The 14,433-nt window shown below is 40.2% G+C and overlaps 1 protein-coding gene across 2 annotated transcripts in view; it reads left to right on the plus strand.

Moving 5' to 3' along the window:
- The window catches only part of LOC149838302 (BTB/POZ domain-containing protein At4g08455-like), a 45,047-nt gene extending 39,216 nt beyond the window's left edge, over window positions 1-5,831 (plus strand). Inside the window, exons 2-3 of one of the 2 annotated variants that reach the window (XM_090006510.1) lie at window positions 4,656-5,122; window positions 5,308-5,831. In XM_090006510.1, coding sequence (XP_089862636.1) covers window positions 4,656-5,120 — 465 coding nt within the window. In that variant the 3' untranslated portion in view covers window positions 5,121-5,122; window positions 5,308-5,831. Of the gene's footprint in view, window positions 1-4,655 lie in introns of both variants that reach the window. The other variant, XM_090006509.1, reaches the window with a different exon arrangement.
- The last annotated feature ends 8,602 nt before the right edge of the window (window positions 5,832-14,433 follow it).

Here is a 14,433-nt window from a genome sequence, read left to right on the forward strand (position 1 = left end):
AACACAAGCATATTGTTGAGACAACCTTGAGCATGATGCACACTGTGGGTATTCCCTTCTCTCTTTGGACCGAGGCTTTTCATACAACTATTTACGTTATCAAGACCATCCTTGAAGATAATTCTCCATATTTTGTTCTTTATAATTGTCATCCATCATATGAAGAACTACATCCTTTTGGTTGTGTATGTTATGTTCACATTGATCATTCATTGAGAAATAAGTTTCAAGACAGAGCTCTACAATGCAAGTTTCTTGGGTATGCAGATGACTATAAGGGATACAGGTGTTATGATCCTCATACAGGCAAAATTCGGGTATCTAGAAATGTTTTTGATGATGAAAATTTTGACACTCTGGGTTCGTCTTCCACAGATACACAGGACAGTTATGATCCTTGGCTCAGTGACTCACTTTTATATGACTCGTTGCCTTATGAGGATTCATCTTTATTGACAGACAATGAACCCTATACTTTCGATGTGGAACCGCATATGGAAGACATTCCTCCTACAACAACATCCTCACGTTTTTCTGGTCTTGTTTATTCTCGTAGAGCTCATCCAGTCAATGATGAAACTCCTCTACGACGTTCCACTCGGATTAGACATCCTATAGATCGTTGGGTAAGTTATAACAATTTCTCTTTGGATTTTCAAACATTTCTAACCAGAGTGCCCAAAGAAACAGAACCTTCCTCCTTTCATGATGTTGTACATTCCCGTGCCTGGGTAGAGGCGATGAATGAGGAAATGGAAGCATCCCATGAATGCAATACATGGGAAATTGTACCAAGACCAGATAACAAGAATGTTGTAGGGTCCAAATGGGTGTACAAGATCAAACACAAACTGGATGGCAGTGTTGAGCGCTATAAAGCTCGTCTGGTGGCACGAGGCTTCACGCAGCAGTATGGGCAGGACTACGATGAAACGTTCAACCCAGTAATAAAATTGGGCACCGTCAGGATTATCATTGCATTGGCGTTACAACATGGATGGTCACTCAGTCAACTTGATGTTAAAAATGCTTTTCTGCATGGTGAACTAAAGGAAGAAGTTTACATGGAGCAGCCACCTGGTTATAGTATGCATGATTCATCCAATTGGGTATGTAAACTTCGACGCTCTCTTTATGGCTTGAAACAAGCTTCTCGATCTTGGTTTGAGAGTTTTTCCACGGAGATCCAGCATCATGGGTTCACTAAAAGTGTTCTAGATCATTCATTGTTCATATTCAAAAGTGATTCAGCTATTGTTTGGGTGCTTATATATGTTGATGATATCATTATTACCGGGAGTGATGAGGTTCACATATCTTGGGTTAAGTTTAAGTCTATGCTGATGGCTAAATTCAAGATGAAAGACTTGGGTCCCTTGCGATATTTTTTGGGTGTGGAAGTTGATAGTCGACATGAGACTATTACATTGAGCCAACATAAGTACACCATTGATATTTTACTTGCTACGGGGATGGAGAATTGTAAACTAATTAGCACACCTTGCCTTCTAAATCATAAGCTAAGTGCTAAAGAAGGCACTACTTATCATGATCCTACTTTGTATCATCGAGTTGTAGGGATGTTATAATACTTAACATTCACTAGGCCTGACATAGCATACTCTGTCAATCAGGCTTTACAGTTTATGCATGCTCCTACAGATGTACATATGGAAGGAGTAAAAAGGATCCTTCGGTATTTAAAGGGTACGATTGGAGATGGTTTGATGTACACCAAGAACACAGCTTATATGTCAGGGCATCGACTATTCACATACACAGACGCGGACTGGGCTGGTGATCCTGACGAGCGCAGATCAGTTTCGGGGTATTGCATTCTTATCAGAAATAATATTGTAACATGGAGTATCAAGAAGCAAAAGGCAGTGGCGCGATCTAGTATTGAAGCAGAATATCGTGCAATGGCAGCAGGAACAACCGATGTTACATGGGTGAGACATCTACTGCAAGAATTACAAGAACCGATCTCGTCCTCTATGCTTCTTTGCGATAATCAGAGTGCTATTAATATTGCCTTCAATCCCATCCTTCATTGTTGCACGAAGGATATCGAGATCGATCAACATTTTGTTAGGCAAAAGGTGGAAGAAAAAGAAATTGAACCTGCATATGTTCAGTCAGATATGCAAGTTGCTGACATCTTTACCAAGGGATTATCCACTCATCAGTTTTGGGCACTCAATGGCAAGTTGAGCATGATCAAAGACCATACTCAACTTGAGGGACGCTGTTAGTTTTGGATCATGGATTCGATCCGCACCACATTCCAAGGATCCATCTTGGGATGCGTGGGCGGTGGCATGTTTGTAATTTATCTTTATTACTTGTGTAATGTTATGTACAACACTTATAAATAATAAGGAAAAGAGGGAAAACCCTATTGTCGCCGACTCCTCTCTTCTCTCTTTACCTCATCTCTAACCCTTGCAGGTGGATATTTCTGACAGTAAGATCTACCGGTACTTCACTTATTCTTCTTCTTTTGTATGTTGATGATATGATCATAAGAAATTAAAGTTATGCTTAAAAGGTCTTTTGACATGACTGACCTTGATTTTTTGATATATTTTCTAAGAATTGAAGTGGCTTACTCGTCAAGGGGTTACATTTTATCTCAAATCAAGTTTGCAGCAGATATTGTTGCACGTTTGAGAATCATTGACACAAAGTGTGCAGACACACCTGAGATGATAAATGCAAAAATGAGAGTTGAAGATGGAATACTATTAGATGATCCAACTCTTTATAGGAAACTTATCAGATCACTAATGTACTTTTTTATTTCTAGACCTGACATCGCGCATGCTGTACACAATGCCAGCCAATTTTAACATGCATCCATATCAGTTCACATGAGTGTCGTATTGAGAATAGTTTGATACATCCAAAAAACTATTTCTAAAGGGTTATTCTTATCCTTTTTCTCATCTTTAAATCTTATTGTTTATACTTATTCTGACTTTGGGAGAAAACCACAATAACCGTCACTCAACTACTGGTTTTTGTGTTTTTTTAGGTGATTCCCTTATCTCTTGGAGATGCAAGAAACAACAAAAAGTGTCTTTATTATCCATTGAAGCTGAGTATAGGGCAATGGCTACAACAACCACTGAAGTTGTGTGGATGCGAGCATTACTTATACAGATATGAGAGTTGATATTTCAGAGCCTTTAAAATTATACTGCGAACCATCATACCTTTCACGAGCGAACAAAACATATTGAAATGGATTGTCACTACGTTCGTGAAGAGTATTTGAAAGAGACAATTATCTTACATTATGTTCAGTCTGAATTTCAGATTGCAGATTTCTTCACCAAAGCTCTTCCTCTACCAAGATTCTTGTATATTCTTAGCAAACATTTGGTGATCTCATCGTAAGTTTGAGGGGGAGTGTTAAAATAATATATAATTCTTGATATACGTATATTTATAAATATACGTATATCAGGGTTTTTTGGTCATTTCATATATTGTACTTGAGCACAATCCGTTAGGGTCTGAAAAGTCTTTTATTTTTCCATTTTTTGTTTTTTCTATTTTTTGTTTTTTGAACTTTATGTAGCCGTTGGGGGGCTGTGGACTGCCCCCAATGGTCATAATACTGACCATGCTGCCCCCCTTTTGTGAGAGCAAGTGAGGCTCTATAAATAGCGCCTCACTTCTTATTGTGAGCTATGCTTGTAAATGCATTTTGTGTGAATATATGAAATTCCTTTTTGGCTTTAAGCCTTGTGCTATTTTGTGAAAGTGACATTCGGTATCTCCTTCGTGAGATTGTTAGTGACCAATTTTATTAGTGCACTTGTGTAGCCTTTTGGCATTGTAATAGTGCACTCTTGTTTCATTACACAAATTTCCTGATCTTGGATGTATTATCTGAAGGATGCGGTTGAATCTACAGTCTCAAGATGTGCTTTACTTAAAATGTTTACAATCAATTTCACTGACATATTTGCTTTAGTTGCTTATGTGATGCATATGTGAATTTGATTATAATTGTAGTCATACATAATTAGTTTTTTCATACAGGACCTTGTGGACAAGGTATGCATGTAGTCGCTGCTTACATTCTTGACAATCTGTTTTGGCATTTGTTATCTGTGCATTTGAATGAAGAATGCCTTCTCTGCATGTGGACTGGAGAAAATGTGTGCAGTTTCCTCTTACACTTCAAAAGTAATCACTTGAAGTCTCTATTTGGTTTTAGACAAAGTTTCATGGGTTTCATTTGAAGAGATGAGGCCAAACAATCTTGTTTTGTATGTTGATGGCATGATGCAGTTAAATATTTGACATACGGCCAAAGTGTCTTGGGATCTGAATTCTGTATCCTGCCAGAGCTAGCAATCAACTTTCCTATAGGAAATGGTGGTGCTTGTAATGGCATAAATTCATATTTTTGGGGCAATTTGTGAGGTGGCTAGGATATGGTATCATTTGCATTGCATAGATCATCCTTAGAAACACTTATATTCCTGCTACTGCATAGGATTCCAGTGACCAAGTTGTGCTTCACCCTGTTTTTCGTTTGGAGTTAGGCATTTCTTATACATGCGAGATTATAATCCTTGTGATGAAGTAACTATTTTTCTAGCACTAAATTTCCTTTTCTTTTACTGTGTTCTCCGCAGATCAGCAAATCTCCAGTTTTCAAGGCAATGCTAGAGAATGAGATGGAGGAAAGCAAGAGTGGCACCATCAAGATAATTGATGTTTCTTATGATGTTCTACGCTCTTTCATTCATTACTTGTACACTGCTGACATATTTGTTGATGATCAAATGGCTTGTGAGCTATTAATAGTTGCTGAGAAGTATCAAGTGAAGCATCTCAAGGCTGTCTGCGAGAAACTCATCACATCAAAAGTCAACAACGATAATGCAGTGATGAGCTTTGCATTTGCACATCAGCACAATGCAAAGCATCTGCTGGAAGCAGCACTTTCTCTGATCACGGATAATATGCACATGCTGACTACTCGAGATGAATACAAGGAGTTGGTAGACAAGGACCCTAGACTAGTGGTAGAGATATATGAAGCTTACTTGGCCAAACAAGTCAATACTGCTGCCAAGGATACATTGTCCACATCTTAAATGTGCGATACTGTTTTTTGGATCTGTTATTATAAGGGAGTGTTATGGTGATAGGGAAGACAATAGTCTCTTCTTGTATTTATGTGGTGGATTGTGGATGAAAGAAACTCATTCTAGAGGTGATACCAATGATGTTGAGACCTGCTGTTTCATTTTCTCAGTATGATCTATCTGGCTATGTATACAGGTGCATGCATTTGCCAAATTCCACCTCTTCAAGCGCTAGACAAGTGTGTAAAGCTTACATGAGGCATCAACTTTGAGAAATGGAAGATGTTTCTGAAGTAGGGGACAGACAAAAAACATTCCTTACAGTGGTCTGTGTGAAATCCACAAGTAATATTCCACTGAATTGTCTAGGTCTAGTATAGCTCTTGTATTTATGTGGTCTGGTTTTACATGGACTTAAAAGTTATCTTAAGAGGAAGCGGTTCTCTTTGACTTATCCTGTTCTTGTATGATACCAAAAGAAGCTAAAACATTAGAGAATGAATGTGCTTTTGTTTTTGTCAAGCTTTGACGGTGTGTTTAGAAACGCTATGGACTATGGAGGTGCACATCTAAGCCTAGACTCATCGTATTGGTTTCTTCTTTCCGTGTGCATGAGCCTCATGTCAAAATGTAATTCATGTATACAGCAGGTTCTTATTTACGTCATCCATTTGTGTATACTTTATACCATCTGTTAAAAGAATAACTTCTATCTTTAAACTGCTATTTGCTTTGCAACATACAGGGGATCTGAAACTTTTGAGGTCATTGATAGGAAGTCCTACAATAAAAATGTCGCGTGAGTCCCCTTGAGAACTTACCGACGGGGGGCTCCAAGCATCTGGTAGGAGCAGTTTGTGCAAGTCACCATGTGATGGGACATTGCAAGTTTGAACCCCACTGGTATACGGGTGGTTTAATTAACTGCTTGGCAGTCTGAACAGGCCTCTGGCCTGTCTGGGTTGGTTTAAAGGCTGTTTGTAAATGGGATGGGGCCTAATTCCCCAGCTCTGTTATGGAAAAGATAAAGTCCCCTTGAGAACTTGATACTGCATTTCTCATGTTCGTGAAACTCAGATGATCTGTGTTATATATTATGGTAAAATTTGGGAGTGTTTAATCTTCATTTTTTTGTTACATATTATAATGGCCCTTTTTGGATGGCATTAACAATTCATACCAGACTTGGGTGACTCTGTCCTGTCATCTGCATGTCTGGGTTTTGCAGTGTAATAGATTCAGTAAACTTAAGATACTGATGGTCTCTCTTGGTGTCTGTCAAACATGGAGCCTGAAAATAAAAACCAACTTGAAAATTGAAACCCCGCCGGCCACCCTCTCTCTCTCTCTCTCTCTCTCTGTGACGTGACACACACTGTCAAGCATGTGAGAATGGAGATAAACGTGCACGAGTATGTGGTCAGAACTGACCATATGGCCCTGTTTGTTGATTGGCTTAGATTGTGCTTGACTCTTTTTTTTCGATATTTTACATGAGAAACCACCCCAGGCGCACAGACCTAGTCGTCGCTTTTCTGTCAGTGTTAAACTCTAAGTGCTTACCCCTCAACCCCAGGGAGTCGCCAAGCTTTGGCTTAGGCAGGGGGTGACGCTCATGGGATTTGAACCTAGGCTGCCCATCAAGCAGCCTAGGCCCCATCCCCACTATGCCAAACGCCTTGGGTCTGATTGTGCTCGACTTCTACTGCTTGGTTGGTGGTATCAGTCCAAAGTTCAAACTCTTAGGCTGCGGAGTCCACCAACTTGCATGATTTAAGACACGGCTCAAAGTGTCGGCAATTACTTTTGGTATTGGAATTGGAAAATAACAAGAACAATGACATTGTCAAACAAGAAAAGTTTAAAATAATCCTGAGTGCTATAGTCGATTGTAGCACAATAATCATTTCTCTAGTACAAGCATATTCTTCTATGAATTATTGGAGTCGGTTTCAATGTTCTTTTTCTCAATCTTTTTTTTCTTGAAAAACGGATTTTGCTTTAAGCAGGAAAAAAGTTCACTTATATCACAAGTAGCCTATTTCCATAGTGCTAACTTTAGGAGGGCCTCAATAATATCCCATTATACCAATAAGGAAAGGACTAGGAACTAAAATAAGTACGGTACATGCATTTTCATATTAAAAGATGATGAGATTTTTCCAACCATGCTGGACCTGGTACACACATGGATCCAACTCAGTTATGGCTAGTTTAAACATGGCTCAATCATACAACTCATTCACCCCATCCATGGGTTTTGTCTGTCCTAAGCCTATTCATACGGTACTTGATATGTGATATCTCTTATAATCTAGTCTGCTCTGATCCAATCAGTGTCTTAATTCCTGAATTTGTAAGGGTGCATGTGAATGCCTCGGTTTTCAGACTCGAACAATCAAATTCGAAAACCGAGGATCACAGATCCTCTGATCCGAGAACCAATCCCTGTCTCTCCCATGAAGTCAGGAATTTCGTACCCTTGAAAAACGGATCTCAAATCCTCCATTTGAGAGAGTTTGGATCTTGGCATAGAGCCCGTGCCACATCATCGCGGCCCCCACGTGCAATTGGTACTGTGCTCTTAATCTAGTGCTCAAAAATAAATAAAAATAAAAAATAGAAACATAGTAGCACGATTATTTTCTTGATTTCTAATATCTATCTATTGGATGCTTCATATCACTTTGATTATGCACTCTAACAGCACTGCATCATTTCTAAGGGTCAGTCTATTAATGATACTTTTTTTAAAAATTTATTTTTAATTATCACTGACATTAAGACAAGAAATTAATAATTGAATAAATAAAGGAAGCTGGTGGACAAAGAGGGAGGTGAAGATCACACCATTATAGTCCAGAAAAGTAGAAGCATGAGGGGCCATGATTATTGGTACATTTCCAAAGGATTGTGGTCCACCAACAGAGATTGTCTGGGATCCACACCAAATGTCTGGGTCCACTGTCAAATGGAAAAAAATATCTTCCTTGTTGCCAATGATGCAGGAACACTTGGGTTTCTTGATGCATTGCTATTAATTCGGTATTAGCATCTGCGCTATTATTGAATTGGCGAGGCAGGAAATTGGTACCCAAGAAAATTACCAATGATGAACTTTTCTGGTAAGGGAAATTCTGGCAAAATGCTAAGGAGAAGCTTCAATAATGCAATTCCTTTGTTCTCAATGAAACTAGAAGATTTTCGATTGCCTATTAGGGGATATGCATGCTCAAGCACATACAATCACTACTACTTCCATCATCATCTACCTTTCCAGGTTAAGACACATGCCCCACTCCATGTCACAAGGACACGCCTAAAAGGACACGAGACATGCCATTTTTGTGCAGTTTTCTATTAAAAATAGTATACAAGAAGACACGACACGATGGCACATTGAAGTGTCCCTGTGACATAGGCCCCATCTTATACATAAACCTTCAATATTTGTGGAGATACATTGTTCATATCACAATGCTCATGTCATCATATTTTCTCAACTACAACAGTTATTAACTAAAGTGCCATGAAGTTTTTAGCCTACCAGGGTTCTGCTCATCTCTTAGTGGTAACTCATAAACATCACTAAGTTGACGGGGCTTGTTTGGTAGGAGCAGCTAGTGCAAGTCACCTTGTGTTGGGACGTTGCAAGTTCAAATCCCAATGGTATCCTGTAGGGTCTGCCCAACCCCTTGCCTTTAAAAAAAAAAGTTGATGGGACATCACAAGTTTGAAACCCACCCTGTGCATCGTTTGTCGTGAGGCGGAAGTCGTGCGAAGCAGGTTATATGTCCCCCCCCCCCCCCCCAACAGGGCAGTTAGCTACATCTCATGTTCGGGGGTCCCAAAGAGCACCACATATGTAAGCATGTGCGTCTCGTATCCCCATGTTTGTCAGCATTAATTAGCGTTGGAGTTTGATGCGATTACAAAGACTTAAGTACCCTCTCCTCCATTGGTGTAAAAAAAATGACGATTCTTGAAAAGGAGTGGTTGTAAAGACTTAAGTGCCCCGAAGATGATTATTTAAGACTCAGTCTCTGCACTGCAGGATTATCCGAGAAAGAAATCTTCCCTGGAGGAGGCCATGAATATCAACTCTCTCACACTCTCTCTCTTCCTTCTCTTTCTGCTTCTGTGCACATCCAGCAGAAGATCCTACATTGCTCCATCAAGCACCAACTGACCTGCACATTGACTGTTGTGGAGCCTGATTCAGAGTTTTTACCCTTACAGGAGGAGGGTTTAAGGGTTCCTCCCAGCGTGGGTAGCATCATTCAACTAAATGAGTTGTAGATCCTGATTCAGAGTTTTTACCCTTACAGGAGAGGGGTCTGGGGGCTCCTCCCAGCGTGGGTAGCATCATTCAACTTGAAGAGTTGTGGAGTCTGATTCAGAGTTTTTACCCTTACAGAAAGGAGGGTCTGAGGGCTCCTCCAAGCATGGGTAGCATCATTCAACTTGAAGAGTTGTGGAGTCTGATTCAGAGTTTTTACCCTTACAAAAGGGAGGTCCGAGGGCTCCTCCCAGCGTAGGTAGCATCATTCAACTTGATGAGTTGTGGAGCCTGATTCAACTTTTTTGCCCTTATAGGAGGAGGGTTTGGGGGCTTCTCCCAGCGTGAATAACATCGTTCAACTTGATTCGTTGTGGAACTTGATTTAGAGTTTTTGCCCTTATAGGAGGAGGGTTTGGGGACTTCTCCCAGTGTGGGTAGCATCGTTCAACTTGATTCGTTGTGGAGCCAGATTTAGAGTTTTTGCCCTTACAGGAGGGGGGTCCGGGGGCTCCCCCCGGCACGGGTTCCAGGTGTTGTGGTAAAAAATTGCACAGAGTATCGTGGTGAGAAAGACATATTTTTGTTCCAAGCAAGGTTGAAAGAAATCAATGAAAAATCCAACAAGGAGCATGCCAGAATCAAGATGTGGATGTCAAGCAAGAATGGTGTTGTGCAACTCAAATAACATAGAATAGTAAGGGTCTGGTTTTTAGTTAAAATGGAGAATGAAATGTCAATAAAAATCGCTGAAAATTTACAGAAATAAACTAGACTCAATAACGAAGACACCACTTTTTACGGATTTGGAATATCATCTTCGGTTAGGGAGATATGACCCTGACAAGTTGGTCCTAATTCGGGTAGCGATTTACAGCGATTTGCTTACTGAATAACACTACAAATCGCTATAGCGATTTGCGGAAGACACTACAAATTGCTATAGCGATTTGCGAAAGACACTATAAATCGCTATAGCGATTTGTGGAAGACACTACAAATCGCTATAGCGATTTGCGGGATCCGCGCCGGGGGGGGGAGCCTTCGGACCCCCCTTTCTGTAAGGGCAAAAACTCTAAATCAAGCTCCACAACTCATCAAGTTGAATGATGCTACCCACGCCGGGAGGAGTCCTCAGACCCCCCTTCTGTAAGGGTAAAAACTCTAAATTAGACTCCACAACTCTTCAAGTTGAACGATGTTACAGTCAGTGTGCAGGTGAGTCGGTGTTTGATGGGGCAATGTAGGATCGTCTGTTGGATGTGCACAAAAGTAGAGAGAGAAGAGAGAGAGAGAGTGAGAGGGTTGATGTTCATGGCCTTCTCCAGGTAGAACTCTTTGCCTCCCTTAATTTCTTCTCTAGAGAGAGAGAGAGAGTGTTTTACAGTGTTTAACGAAGAAAGAAGAAGAAGAAGACTTTGAAGAGTCAACACCATCCTCGACTTTCTGGATGAAGGATATGTTTATCCTTTTTTTGAACGGAGAAAGAAGAAGAAGACTTTGAAGAGTCAACATCATCCTCGACTTTCTGGACGGAGGACATGTTTGTCCTTTTTTTGAACGAAGAAAGAAGAAGAAGACTTTGAAGAGTCAACATCATCCTTGACTTTCTGGATGAAGGATATGTTTGTCCTTTTTTTGAACTGTTTGTTTTTTCTTTTTTGAATGAAGGCCATTTTTGTTATTTTCTCAAACCATCACTTTATGAGAAGAATAGCAAGAAAGGGTACTTAAGTCTTTGCAACAACACCAGAGTACGATGCAAAGTTATGTCAACATACACGGGAATACACGCCCCATGTGTTTGTATACGTGGTGCTCATTCAAAGCCCCGAACACAGACGTGGGATTCAGTGAATCATCCGGGGGGAACATACACCACCCTCTCAAAGTCGTGTGTATTACGTGGTGGGCAAAGAGAGCCTAGGGCCTAGGGTTTTATGCCAATTAGGAACTCAGTGAATGAGATGGTTTTCTCCAAGTTATCCTCAGGGAAAAGGCGCCAAGAAATTCTCGCCTTCGAAGTGTGTGACTGATACAACAACAAATTTTATTATTTCTTGGGAAATGGATTGAAACTTATAAGTTCACTAACTTTGTGCCCGCAGAAGAAGCTCTGCACACTTGACTATATGGTCAGTTCAAGGCATTCAAGTTGAAGGACGTCTAGAGTTAGATAGAAGAGTTGGGGTGTGTTCTTTGCTGCATGGCTGAATCCAACAGGAAACTATTCCTTATGTGAAGGAGGAAGCATTCGTGAGGTTTTACACAGTGGATACTAAACAGGTTCACAGTCAACATGGCTAGGGCTAGTAAGCGAATCGAGCAGCTAGTGACTCAGCTCAGTTTGGCTCGTCATGAACTTATTCATGATCGGTTTGTATAGAGCAGCTCGTTTAGCTTGAGCGACTCGAGCCTGAGTCACTACAACAAAATAGAGTTCGGCCAGAGAAAGCTCATATAGATAAAATATATATCTGGTCACTATAACAAAATAGACTTTTCTGTCACTAAAGACCCCCAAGATCTATTACAAAAGCCCCGAGAGCCATCACTAAATGTTTCGGTGATGGATCAAACCATCACTATATAAAATCTCTAGTGACGTTGACTTCCGTCACAAGGGGGTACCTATAGCGACAGCTTTATAAGTCTCTTTTGAAAAAAACACTTTACGAATAGTGACGGCTTGAGCTGTCACTAATAATCTATTTTTTTTTTGCAAAAAAAAAAATTTATTTATATATTTTTATATTTATGTTTAAATCCATATAAATTTTGTATTTAACTAAAGAGATAATTAAATATATTTATATTGATGAACATATGGGACTATCGTCTTATCAATAGGAAACAAATGGATTGCCTTAATTGGCTACACAGTAGAGAAACTTGTGGGGCAACACTATATTGTTCAGCAATCCGTGTGAGGACTCTACACTGTTGGTCCAAGGGAGAAGAAAACTCAGAAGACATTGGAGTTGCAAGAAAAGGGTGCTCAAGTATATGAGGTCCCTTTAGAGGGACACCCTAGAAGTGAAATTTCATCACTTTTCTCTTTTGATTGACTTTATTATTATTATATATATGTTAATCATACAAGTGAAAATTTTGCAGATATTGTGCTTGTTTGTGGACGTGGTGGTGGTAGTCTTGCAACACACTTTTTTGCGTAGGGCTAGGACATAAGCAATTTGGCTATGATGGTCGGGTGCCGTTTGTTGCTTTAACACTAGCAAGTTTTAAGTCTCCTGCATCTTATGGTTCTTCGAATAACACTGATGCTTTGTATTAGTTAACGTCACTAAACAATTAAATTTTTCAAAAGCTGAAAACCATCATTTCCTTTTGGGAAAAGCAATATGAGGGGTCACCACTTTATGAGTTGTGATCTAAGAACGTGGTTGGGCCCATGCATATCTCCATAAAGTGAGATGTGCGGTGAGGATTGAATACAACTGAACAATCGATTATATATAATATCAATATAATATGACATGATATGATCTCTCTCTCTCTCTCTTATGCACACATATACAGGCACACACAAATCCATCAATAACACTCTGGTGCTGTTGACAGTCTCCATGCATGTGATCTCCTTAAAGTGTGTGAAATGATCCTTTTACAATTGTCTCTTAAGGTGTGTGGAATGATTCTTTTACCACGAGAATCAAGCAGCAGTAGTTTGGTAAAAAAAAAGGTAATTACACAAGAAATAACAGTAAAACATTAGCTGTATAGCTCATGGTTCTACCACCTCTTTTCTTATGTTTTTTTATCCCAAGAGTCTTTCTTGGTCAACTTTTCATTGTTTTTTTCCATAACACCAACTTTTTATTGTTGCGTGATAAATATTTTATGATGTAGCAGGAAGCTTCGGAAGAAAGTTGTAATGGATGCTAGAGCTATCCGCTTAAGGAGTCAACTAATCTAAGATTCCAGTCTCCCTAGTCTATTGCTGCATGCAATAATGGTCCATGAGAACATGCAGAAGAATGACGGTTCTTGGATGAAAGGCCCACATTTGATCAGCAACATGTTCAATAGATCATCACCCAAAGCAGGTTATATGTTCTCCCCCCGAACAGGGCAGTTAGCTACATCTCATGTTCGGGGGTCCCAAAGAGCACCATGTAGGTAAGCATGTGCGTCTCGTATCCCCATGTTTATCAGCATTAATTAGCATTGGAGTTTGATGCGATTGCAAAGACTTAAGTACCCTCTCATCCATTGGTGCAAAAAAAAATGACGATTCTTGAAAAGGAGTGGTTGTAAAGACTTAAGTGCCCTGAAGATGATTATTTAAGACCCAGTCTCTGCACTGCAGGATTATTTGAGAAAGAAATCTCCCCTGGAGGAGACCATAAACATCAACCCTCTCAATCTCTCTCTCCCTTCTCTTTCTGCTTCTATGCACATCCAACAGAAGATCTTACATTGCTCCATCAAGCACCGGCTGACCTGCACATTGACTGTTATGGAGTCTGATTCAGAGTTTTTACCCTTACAGAAGGAAGGTTTGAGGGCTCCTCCCAGCGTGGGTAGCATCATTCAACTAAATGAGTTGTAGATCCTGATTCAGAGTTTTTACCCTTACATGAGGATGGTTTGGGGGCTCCTCCCAGCGTGGGTAGCATCATTCAACTTGATTTGTTGTGGAGCCTGATTCAGAGTTTTTGCCCTTACAGGAGAGGGGTCTGGGGGCTCCTCCCAACGTGGGTAGCATCATTTAACTTGAAGAGTTGTGGAGTCGGATTCAGAGTTTTTACCCTTACAGAAAGGGGGGTCTGAGGGTTCCTCTCAGTGTGGGTAGCATCATTCAACTTGATGAGTTGTGGAGTCTGATTCAGCTTTTTTGCCCTTATAGGAGGAGGGTTTGTGGGCTCCTCCCAACGTTGATAGCATCGTTCAACTTGATTCATTGTGAAGCTTGATTTAGAGTTTTTGCCCTTATAGGAGGAGGGTTTGGGGGCTTCTCCCAGCGTGGGTAGCATCGTTCAACTTGATTCATTATGGAGTCTGATTTAGAGTTTTTGCCCT

The sequence above is a fragment of the Nuphar pumila genome, chromosome 5, assembly GCF_984573655.1.
Source record: "Nuphar pumila chromosome 5, dmNupPumi1.hap1.1, whole genome shotgun sequence".
Classification (NCBI taxonomy): domain Eukaryota; kingdom Viridiplantae; phylum Streptophyta; class Magnoliopsida; order Nymphaeales; family Nymphaeaceae; genus Nuphar; species Nuphar pumila.